Source organism: Nannospalax galili, unplaced genomic scaffold, assembly GCF_000622305.1.
Source record: "Nannospalax galili isolate Female #2095 unplaced genomic scaffold, S.galili_v1.0 scaffold39, whole genome shotgun sequence".
Lineage (NCBI taxonomy): Eukaryota > Metazoa > Chordata > Mammalia > Rodentia > Spalacidae > Nannospalax > Nannospalax galili.
Window position 1 is genome coordinate 6595915 of NW_008346683.1, and position 12128 is coordinate 6608042.

At 39.9% G+C, this 12128-nt stretch overlaps 1 protein-coding gene across 4 annotated transcripts in view; it reads right to left on the reverse strand.

The window, feature by feature from the left end:
• The window catches only part of Washc4 (WASH complex subunit 4), a 73526-nt gene extending 62491 nt beyond the window's left edge, over positions 1–11035 (reverse strand). For 2 of the 4 annotated variants that reach the window (XM_008843134.3, XM_008843133.3), the window contains exons 1-7: positions 10882–11035; positions 7931–8070; positions 5990–6043; positions 5827–5892; positions 5091–5136; positions 4086–4153; positions 1368–1450 (exon numbers count right to left, since the gene is read on the reverse strand). In XM_008843134.3, the coding sequence (XP_008841356.1) occupies positions 1368–1450; positions 4086–4153; positions 5091–5136; positions 5827–5892; positions 5990–6043; positions 7931–8070; positions 10882–10942 (518 nt within the window). In that variant the 5' untranslated portion in view covers positions 10943–11035. Of the gene's footprint in view, positions 1–1367; positions 1451–4085; positions 4154–5090; positions 5137–5826; positions 5893–5989; positions 6044–7930; positions 8071–10881 lie in introns of those variants that run through there. The other 2 variants (XM_029568317.1, XM_017800619.2) reach the window with 2 other exon arrangements.
• Between the last annotated feature and the right edge of the window lie 1093 nt (positions 11036–12128).

The window sequence follows — 12128 nt, forward strand, 5'->3', positions numbered from 1 at the left end:
GAGAAACTAGCCAATAGAGAATGCTATGCTTGCACATGCCCCATTCATGGGTGAGGACACAATAAGTGGGTCATGAATAACTGCAGTTATTTAAACTTAAAGCATGGGCCTTGGGATAAAAGAGAAATAACAAAACTGATATTCGTTCCTTCTGAGCTCTTAGAATTTCTCAGTTACCAACAAGAATCTTTTTATCCTCCCCAAACTGGCATTTGGGAAAAAGCCCTCTCTAGTCAGCCTCGTTTTTAAGTTCTCATTGCTACTGAAAAATAACACATACTTCTAGAATTACATCCAAGTGAAAAGTCACAGAAAGTTCAATTTTACTTCCTATTCAATTTACTCAATAGTATAGTACTTATATGTCAAACTATAAATTATGCATGTATAAATATATATACAAACACATACACACATTCTGTAAGACCTAGAATGAGTATTTCAAAATTGAATTGAAAAGCAAATCACTTTATCTTTCTATGGCAGGGCTGAGGAAGAGACTCCTTAGAATTACACAGCAGGCAGAGTGGGGCTGGTAAAGCTCCCTCCCTCTCTCTCCTCCCACAAGGACAACTTTTGTGAAGAGCCAGAACATATTTAAACACCAAAATGATAAATACATGAGAATGTGCAATCACAAATACAATCCAGCCATTTATAAAGGCTAGGACATAGCCTGGTGCACTAAGAACAATGAATGGACTGAGGACCCAAAAGAATACTGCCCAAGCTTCTGTGAGTCTTGGCAAATGATGCCTCTGGACTTGTTACTGCTTCTCATTAAGAGTGTTAGCCACACACTCAGCGTTACAGCGCAGGTGCAAGGAAATTAACTACGAAGAATCCATCAAAGTAGAGACTTTATGGCGATAAGGACAGGCAAAGGCTCTATGACAATCCCTAAACCTAGAAGATCATGAAAACTACTTTTTTTTTTTTTTCAGTGTAGACTGCCATACTAGCTCAACCCTCAAGATTGTATATTTTAAGAAAAGTCATTATGTGATTTTGTTGGACAGAGAATAATTAATGTACACACACACACACACACACACACACACAAAGACAAAATACTGCATGTGAACTAATTCCCTATCACCTTTTTCTATATAGTCAAACTTCTTTAAAGATTTCTGCCAGCATTCACACAGATGGGTTCATGTGTATGATGGAAACTGCATCTAACTAACCTATGAAATATACAAGTTAAAAGAAATATACACCTCAAGTAGTAGCCAAACATCCTGAGTATTCAAAGAATGCTGAATGAATAATTGAACAAAAAACTATTTCAAATCATTAGTTTTTTAAAAGTACTTCCTGCATCTCTATTTCATAAAAGCAAGAATATTTCTAGACTCCATTACTTGTTACTGATATAGAGGGCAGCCAGCTGGTGGACGACATTCATCACCACTTCATAGCACCTTGTGACAAAACAGGAGAGCTCCTGAAACACAAGGTGAGAACACATTACCAGGTTGCTTTTGGCTAAATTTTATATATATAAAAAAAAGAAAGTTTTCCAGTAAAATCTCCAGTTTTCAGCAGCCAGACTTAAGTGGCCCTCAAGCAATCAATGCCTCTCTCACTCAGCTTGCTGCAAGCCATGCTACCTCTAATTCCCTCGAATTTCACACACCATCTTAAGTCATGCTTCAGTCACTCACACAGATCCTGCATGGCAGGGACTAACTCACTCCTTCCTTGACTACCCATTGCCTAGCACAGTAGCTAACAGTGACTTGTCAAGGAATTTGTCTGATTAAAGGAGTAAAATGAATGAGCATCCAAGTGAATGAAAAGGGTTGACTGTTAGTTTAGGAAGTGAACAATGAGAGAAAACAATTTCTATAAGCCACAGTGAAATCACTTCCTTTTTTATCTTTAATCACATCTATAAACAGACTTGGCACACAGTACAAAATCATTTGTCCCAGGGACATTTATCAGTAATAATTAATTGAGATCTAATATGTCCCTGATCTTCTGAAAACTTCCTTTTAGAGCTTAAACAGTTTGCATCTAAAATATTTAAAACCTGATTAAACCTATAGCATTCTAAATTTTAAGCTCTATGAGAACAAGAATTTCTATAGCTTTTATGTACCAGTACAGCCCCAGCACCAAGAGCAGTTTCTAACACACTAGGCTCACAAGACATATTTGCTTGATGATGAAAAATGAAACTTTCACAGTTATTAGTGATATATGCATACAATTTATACTTTTGGAAATAAAAATAATTTTTTTAGTATAAGTTTTTGCTACATAGAGTCCACTGTTGACCAAACACTGTTATATAGTACATGTGCAGCTTTAAAGAAATGCAACAAAATCTTGAAGGAATGAAAAAGATAAATCAAAACAGTCAACAGCAACAAAGCAGCCACACAGCCACATTACTATCAGACAAAACGGACATTAATGGCATTGTCAAACAGGTTGAATACTTATCATACACTTAGGAACAGATATACTTCAGATTTTTCTGGATTGGGGAATTTGCGTATACCAAGAGATATCTTAACTGTATAATGGGAAGAAGTCCAAATTCATTAATGTTTCATATATGAAACTTTTTTTTTTTTGAGTCAGGTTCTCACTGTATTGCCCTGGCTGGCCTGGAACTCATTATGTAAACCACGCTGGCCTCAATCTCACAGAGATCTGCCTGCTCCTGCCTCCTGAGTGCTGGAATTATAGGTATGCACTACTATGCCAGGCTCTCAAACAGATTTTACACAGCGTATAGATAATTTATGCGCTATTAATATAGACTATAGACTTTTTCATTGCTGGTATTTAGTGTTTAAAAGGTTTCAGATTGTTCAGGAATTATGATCTCCTAAAGTCTAAACACATGTTAAATAAGTGTTTTATCCTCTGAGTATATAGTCCTTAGCATTTAAAGGTTTCAGAACTTTAAAATGGGAAAAGACCATTTATCATTTTGGAAATCATTATGTAGGTATAAATTTAGTAAGGTACGGTAGCTAAAAGGGTCAAATTAAAGCCGGGCATGGCAGCACACGCCTTTAGTCCCAGCACTCAGGAGGCAGAGGCAAGCAGCTCTCTCTGAGTTCAAGGCCAGCCTGGTCTACATAGTGAGTTCCAGGCCAGCTGGGGCTACAGGGAGCCCCTGTATCAAAAAGAACCACCACCACCAAAAAAGGGGTCAAATTAAGTTACTGAAAAACAGAACATTTTCCAATCATGGTGGCGCAAGCCTTTAATCCTAGCACTTGGGAGGCAGAGGGAGGAGGACCTCTGTGAGTCCAAGGCCAGCCTAATCTACATAGCAAGTTCCAGGCCAGCTGGGGCTACATTTCAAAATAAGAGACCATTTCAAAAAAAAATTAATAATAATAACAAAAGAAAGAAAACAATCACTTCCACATTATGATCCTCAGTATCATGCAAAGGAACTTTTTAGAAAAGGCAGAAAGGTTTTATATCTTGATTACATATGATTATGAATTAGATGGGCTATGAGTTCAGGAAAATTCAATGAAGAGTAACTTTAAAAAAATCTGTATATTTGACTGTATATAAAATAACTTCAATTAAAAAAAAAATTAAGCCAGTGTGTTCCATCTAGTACTCTGCATTTCCTTACTGATAAAAAATAAACACTAGATCAAACAGTTGTCTGTGTCATGATGTTTTACGTTTTTATTATACTTTCAAAAAGCAAATTTAAAAAGCAACTCTGTGGCTCAGAGGGGGGAATTAACAATTCTCTCCAAGTTTCTTTTCACTTTTAAGATTTATGTATTTTCAGGGTCTGGAGAGATGGCTCAGTGGTTAAGAGCACTGATTCCTCTTGCAGAGAACCGGGGTTCAATTCCCAGCACCCACATGGCAGCTACGAACTGTCCTTAACTCCAGTTCCAGGAGAATCCGAAGCCATCTTCTGTTGTGCATTGCACAACACAGGTGCACTCACATACATGCAGGCAACACACTCATACACATAAAATACAAATAAATAAAATATTTTTTAAAAAAAGAACTTTTAAAATTATGTGTAATTTATGAAAACTTCTAAAAGAAAGGCTTAAGAGAAAGGAAAAGTCAATTACCTGTAAAAATGAAATCAATCTCCCCATTTGAACTTGGCAATCGCCTTCCACCATGCTGGAGTCTGTAGCTTTAAAAAGCAACATCAACATTTTTATTCGATTTTTTTTTTTTTTACTTTAAAAAAATTACTTTTATTTTATGTGTATGAAAGTATGTAAGCCTGCACGCATGTAAGTGCACCCGTGTTGTGCCCACAAAGGTCAGAAGAGGGCATCAGATCCCCTGGAACTGGAGTTGCAGATTGTTAGATGCCCTGGAACTGGAGTTATAGACAGTTGTTAGCTGCCACGTGGGTGCTGGGTCCTCTGCCAAGAGCAGTCACTGCTCTTAATTGCTGAGCCATCTCTCCAGCCCCTTTACTCAATTTTTTAAACTTAAACAACAAAAACCAAAAACAGTCATCTTTTTTCCTGAGGGCATCTTCTAATTTGCACCGTACTGAAATGGAATTTCTACACTGAGAAATGACATAATCATTAGTGACACAATGGATTACGCTCTCTGCTTCACTACCTAATGGACTCAAGGAAAGCTCTGCTCTAACCCCAGCACTGGGACTTAAGAACTACCATTCAGCACTTTCACACTGCTGCTTCACCACTCAGGTGTTTTTTTGTTTTTTATTATTTTTATTTTATGTGTAGAGTGTATTGCCTGCATGTATGTGAGTGCACCCGTGTCATGCCATGCCGCGGATGTCAGAAAAGGGCTTCGGATTCCCCTGGAACTGGAGTTAAGAACGGTTCATAGCCTGCCATGTGGGTGCTGGGAATCAAGCCCAGGTCCTCTGTAAGAGCAGTCAGTGCTCTTAACCGCTGAGCCATCTCTCCAGCCCCTACCACTCAGTTTTTATTTAGTCAAAAGAAAGCCAACAAATAATTTGAATGCTTATTTTTCTCATTAATATACAATCATATTAGTTCTAAAACTGTTAAAGTTTTTTGCTCATTTCAATTTCATAAAAGGTTATTGCCACATACCAATTTTAAAATTGTAATACTTACCTCCTTCTCCATAAAACAAAAGACCATTGTAAAACTTAGTTTCAGCCTGTTTAAAAAAATAATAATAATTTCAAAGATTGCTTTGAAATTCCTAGGCTCTTTTAACTCTCTGGTAGCCTAGCACTACATCACTGACATACACATTTAAATTCCAAAAGCTGCTTCAAATAAATGCAGTTTATCTTTAGAGTAACAAAAGATAATTACTGGCACTAAAAGCTATGTGCCCTGGTGCCTTCAGCCTTTACTGTCTTATTTCATCATACCTCGTCCCACCAGCTGCCCATCAGGATGTAAAGAAAAGAAGAAAAGATGAAGTTCACTGATTTCTACCAAAGTTTAATGACACTAAATCCATATAAAAGGTTCAAATTAAAAAAAAAAAAAAAAACAGCTTTTCTGGCTAGCTGGTACATACAGCAGGTGTCAGCACATGAAGACCTAGATTCAAACTGTCACTATTGCTGACACCCTCTTTAAGCTCCAGTTTCTTTATCTTCCTCACCTACCTCTCTGAGTTGTTCTAAGGAGTAAGTGTAAGGACGGTGCTTGGCACAGAGTAAGAACTTAATGAACACCAGCATTACTGCAAGTTCTCCCTGCTACTGGTGTCACTAGTGGCACTACTATTATAAGGGTGTCGTTCAGTGTTCAGTGTTTACTGCACACTCTACAATATATAAGCCTACACTTGCTTTTAAATGATGCTTGAAAACTAAAGAACAGAAATAATTACCTCATATTTTAATTTCTTGATCTCACAACAAAGTGCAGCATAAACAGTGATGACTTTGTTTAAGACCTAGGGTCATGAATGAAAAATAAAACAGAAAAAAAAAGTTAACCATAACAGAAAGGAAACCACTGTTTGAATGCACTTTGGGTCTAGGGTTCTGTACCTTGTTTTCAGTCTTTATGAGTTCCAACAGGGAAGACTGCTCATATGGCAGAAGCTACAGACACAGAAGAAAAGAACATCTCCTCTTAATTTGTAAAAATCACTGAAATTTTCAATACATTAAGTGAAATTAAATGAATTACACTTAAACTTGTGTTCAGTCCTAAATTCAGCATTAGTATCAAACCAACTATTCTCTTTACGACAATCTCAACAGACACCAAAGGAACTCAAGAACTGGCCTCAACACCACTGCCTTGTACTCAAGCTGCACTCTAGGACAGTAGGTGGCTGTGAACGCAGAGAAAGAAAATACAAGGTAAGAAAATAACTAGGATTGTCAAGCTCTATAATTCTCAACATGTGAAAAGACCACTCATCATTTTGGAAATCATTATGTAGGTATAAATTTAGTATGGTACTGTAGCTAAAAGGGTCAAATTAAAGCCGGGCATGGTGGCACACGCCTTTAGTCCCAGCACTCAGGAGGCAGAGGCAGGCAGATCTCTCTGAGTTCAAGGCCAGCCTGGTCTACATAGTGAGTTCCAGGCCAGCTGGGGCTACAGGGAGCCCCTGTATCAAAAAGAACCACCACCACCAAAAAAGGGGTCAAATTAAGTTACTGAAAAACAGAACATTTTCCAATCATGGTGGCGCAAGCCTTTAATCCTAGCACTTGGGAGGCAGAGGGAGGAGGACCTCTGTGAGTCCGAGGCCAGCCTGATCTACATAGCAAGTTCCAGACCAGCTAGGGCTACATTTCAAAATAACAGACCATTTCAAAAAAATAATAATAACAAAAGAAAGAAAAAAAAAATCACTTCCACATTATGATCCTCAATATCATGCAAAGGAACTTTTTAGAAATGACAGAAGTGTTTTATATCTTGATTAGATATAAATATGAATTAGATGGGCTTGAGTTCAGCAAAATTCAATGAATAGTAACTTTAAAAATCTGTATATTTGACTCTATATAAAATAACCTCAATTAAAAAAAATAAAAATAAAGCCAGCGTGTTCCATCTAGTGCTCTGCATTTCCTTACTGATAAAAAATAAAACACTAGATCAAACAGTTGTCTGTGTCATGACGTTTTACGTTTTTATCATACTTTTAAAAAGCAAATTTAAAAAACTACTCTGCGGCTCAGAGGGGGGAATTAACAATTCTTTTCACTTTTAAGATTTATGTATTTTCAGGGTCTGGAGAGATGGCTCAGCAGTTAAGAGCACTGACTACTCTTGCAGAGGACCAAGTTCGATTCCCAGCACCCACATGGCAGCTACGAACTGTCCTTAACTCCAGTTCCAGGGGAATCCGAAGCCCTCTTCTGACCTCCGCAGGCACTGCACAACAGGGGTGCACTCACATACATGCAGGCAATACACTCATACACATAAAATAAAAATAATACACAAAAAATTAAAAAAATATATATATATGTATTTTCAGCTTGGTATGGTGGCACATGCCTTTAGTCCCAGCACTCAGAAGGCAGAGGCAGGCGGATCTCTGTGCGTTCAAGGCCAGCCTGGTCTACACAGTGAGTTCCAGCCCAGCTGGGACTACAGGGAGACCCTGTCTGAAAAAGACCAAAAAAAAAACCAAACAAAAAAAAAGATGTATACATTTTCTACTTTTAAAAATGGTATGCACAGGGTTGGAGAGATGGCTCAGCAGTTAAGAACACTAGCTCTTCTTGCAGAAGACTTGGGTTCAAATCCCAGCACCCACATGGCAGCTAACTGTCTGTTAACTCTAGTTCCAGGGCATCTGATTCCAGGCCCTCTTCTGACTTCCACAGGCATTGCACGACACAGGTGCACTTACATATATGCAGGTAATACACACATTCACGTAAAATTTTCAAAAAGTGGTATTTACAAGAGGTAGTATGTCCTAAAATACATACAGATAAGTTTTAAAAAAAAATTCAAACCTTTAATGCTATAGGATCAAGATTGAAATCCCAAACATCTCCAATTGAATCATCCAGTGCATCCTCAATTCTTCTCAATTGAGATGTATACTCATCAAGAAATTTCCCATAATTCTTAAGTTGGACTTCAGCATGGATTTCTAAATTTAATGTTTGAAACAGAAAGTTACAAGTAAATAACAGCAGAGCACTACAAGTAATCTCAAAGTTGCAGCAAAACACTGTTAATTATTACTTTGGAATGCCTGAAAAAAAAGTTTCCAAGTTAAACAGCAATTTGAATTTTCTCCAAATAAGTAAAACCATTTGAAAAGCTATAGCCCACTTAGCTTGGGGTGGTTTCTCACAGTCTAAGTCATGCCTCAGACAACTCAATGTCCTAATACTTTGCTATATTTTAATCATACACAACTCTGTTGCAAAACATCAAGTCTGACATGAAGTAGGTACAAAAATCTGTGCTATTACTGAGCAAACTTTAAAATGTTAATCCCATACATAGTAAAAGGGTTAAAAACACTCTTATTTGGTGTGTAGATGGAGGTTTTAGACCTACAATAATATATTATTCCTGTATGACTCAGTATACCAAAATGCTTTAATTATTTAAGTATTACAATCAAGTTGGGAAAGTCAGATAAAACACATTAGCAGAATACTGTCCTGAGATTTACAGAATTTACATATTACTAGATGACTTGAAGCTTATTGTCCCTGGAATAAGCTGAATTTTTTTAAATGCCTATACATCAAAACTAATAAAAATTACATTCTGCTGGGCATGGTGGTGCATGCCTTTAGTCCCAGCACTCTGGAGGCAGAGGCAGAGGCAGGCAGATCTCTTTGAGTTAAAGGCCCCCCTGGTTAAAAAAGTGAGTTCCAGGCCAGCTGAGGCTACAGGGAGATCCTGTCTCAAAAAGACCAAAAAAAAAAAAAAAAAATTTTAACATTCCATCTTCTACCTAAGAATTCGTTACTTAGCCAGGTGTGGTGGCACACATCTTTAATCCCAGCATTTGGGAGGCAGAGGCAGAGGCAGGTGGATCTCTGTGAGAGGTCAGCCTGGTCTACGTTGCAAGTTCTAGGCCATCTGGGGCTACAGAAAGACCCTATCACTTATTCATTGCTTATTCCCAAAACTTCAACTCCAATTCAGTTTCTCTTGACAGGTATAACTTTATTCAATCTTTGTCTTCTAAAAAAAGAAAACTTCTTTCTCCAAATTTGCAATGTGAGGCAGCTCTTATGTTCTGACTCAAGCTGCAAACTATAAAGACCTACCTTCCTTTTCTCCATTACTTTGAAACTAATGCTCTGCCATCAGGTTAATCAATTTAGTTCAAGACTCCTATCTCATTATAGCATTACTTCAGGTAATTTTGGGAAAATAATTAGTCTAGCTATGATTCACAGTCCAAAAATTAATGAAAACCAGGCACAAAGAAATTTCTTCCCCACAGCTAACATAAAAAACTGCCTAAGTTTCTCAGAAGAGCACAGTGATGTCTTATCTGACATGAGAAATGACCTGTCAAAGCTTCATTTGACCAGCAAATGAGTTCTTAAAGACAGTACTAGAAAAACATGCCAATAAATCACCTGATTACTATGGGGAGTCATGAGGTAGAAGACAACTGAAAGCCTGCAACAAGTTCCTTGCCAATAAGATAATAGGCAACTGGTAAAAGTTAAAGATTTTATCTAAGAGCTTGTCTTGTATAATTTGCTTCTCTCATCCAACACACTGCACTCCTCAGCTTACTGTTCTTATTAATGGTTTTCATCTGGCATTTTCATATATAACCAGTACACTGTGTTCTAACTCATCTTGAAGCCCCTGCCCTCACCAGTGGCCTGTCCCCCATGGCTGGTTCCCTTCTTTCCTGCAGTCAGTCATGTCCTCCCCGCCCCTCTTGTTTTTGGGAAAAACATCTACTGAGTAAATAAACTACCTGATCATTCTACTTCAAGCTGAACCACTCTCAAAGCCAATGTCATACCTTCCTTTCAACTTCTGTCAGACATCAAAGTCGGAACCTTTGCTCATGAATAAACAAGCAACAAAAAGTACACAAGATGCAATTCACTTTATAATAGGAAAAACACTTCTGTCTTCAATCAAGATTTTTCTTTACGCTGCCTAAGAGCTGATACCTTAAGAAACATGTTCTGAAAAATTGCACAGCACCCTGATCATGGCTTCACTGGATGTAGAGGTAAATCTAACTATACGTAAATTTGTAGATGTTTCAGGGTCTCTGCGCTGTGTATCAATCTGAAGCAGTTTCACTACGATAATTAGTTTGGCCTGTACATTTTGCTGAAACATAATTTGTGCAGGGTTGGGCTTCTCAGAAAAAAAAAAATCGGACGATTCGATTTTACGATACAAATGTGAAACCGATTCGATGTATTTACAAAACACACACAAAAACCTTCTTAACTGCGATGACTATAGGACAACCCTGGGGAAAAAAAAAATCAATAAAGGGCAGGTAAGAAATGATATTCACCTGTACTTGTTTTTGCTTCTTTACTGTCACAAAGAGCTGTTTTCTCCCTATTTTCTGCGATTCTAAGAACGGAAACCCAAACTTCCAAAAAGTTGGTTTGAGAAGCAAAGAAGAAAACAGGAAACCGAAAGAGGAACCCAGTCTTCTAGAACCCAAGGCTCTGAGCATCTGGCCAGAGGGGGCCGGGTGCGAGCTGTGCTCCCTGGGGCGGCCGACCTCTCCGGGCGCCAAGAAAGTGGGCGCCGCTGACCCGCGACCGCGGCCAGCGGGAGGGACGGCGCGGCGCCCGCCAGGCCAGGCGCGACCCCGCTGGCCACGCAGTGCCGCGGTCGCCCAGTCCCACCCCGGCCGGAGCAAGATGTCCCGGACCCGCAGCTACGCAGCGCCCGCCCCGCGGCGGCCTCAGCGCCGCCCAGGCCTCGTCCCACACCCGCTTACTCTGAGAGCCGTCGTCCAAGCGGTCGAACTCCCAGTCCGGCGATAGAGTCTCCACCGCCATGGCCGCTGCGCCTCCCACAGTCACAGCCCCCAGCAGCCGGAGTTGCGACACCCGCCTCACCCCAGCGACTGTCGCGGCACGTGACTTCCGGTCCCGGCCCCGCCCCCGCGCGCCAGAGCCAGTGGACTCCGGGTCCTGCGGCCCGCGGGGGCTGCTGGGATAACGAGTCCTCGGCCAGCGCCCAGCATGGCCGCCGTGGTTGCTTGCTGTCAGCGTCCCGCATCATTGCTCCGGTCTGGCTGTTCTCTACTGTCCTCAGGTCACATGGGCGCCTTCACTTTCTCCAGGGTGCATCCAGGCTGTTTTACTCCATCAGTCTGTCCTGAAAAGGGCGGAAGTAGTGAGCTCAACAGGAAGGTTTGGTCCTCCAGGAGGACGCTGCTCTGACCTCTAATCCAAGATGCTAATCTCACCAGCTCCTTCTCTGTTTCTACCATTGTGGTTCTGGCGTTCTCCTGCACGTCCGGTGCCAATTGTTTTTTGAGACCTCTAGTCAGAAAAAAGTGATGGGGAGACATGGGAGGAGTTGGAGGGGAGGGAGTGGGCGTGGATTTGATCAAAACACCTTATATGCATGTATGAAGTTCTCAAATTTTTTTAAGTTAAATAAAAATGAATTAATAAATAAATTAAAATATGAATAAATTAAAATCTTTTAAAAAAAGAAGAGATCTCTGTTTTAGGAGTGACAGACATTCGCAAAGGGAATTTCAGTATTTGACAGACTTTGCAAATACTGTTCTCCCTCCTTTGCTTTTTTTTTGGTCTTTTTGAGACAGGGTGTCCCTGTAGCTCCATTTGTCCTGGAACTCACTATGTAGACCAGGCTGGCCTTGAACTCACAGAGATCTGCCTGCCTCTGCCTTCCGAGTGCTGGGATTACAGGCAAGCACCACCACACCCTGCCCTCCTTTGCTTTTAAGAAGGTGGGATGGGAATTGTGTTACCCTGAGTTCTCCAGCTATAGTAAAGTTAACACAGATTTATTGCCGTGCAGATTTTTTTTAATGTTTTATTTACTTTTTTATGTGTATGTGTGTATTGCCTGCATGTAGGTAAGTGCACCCCTGTTGTGCAAAGCCAGCGGAGGAGAGAAGGGGTGTTGGATCCCCTGGAACTGGAGTTACACACAGTTGTTAGCTGCCATGTGGGTGCTAAGATTCGAACCTGGGTCTTCTGCAAGAAC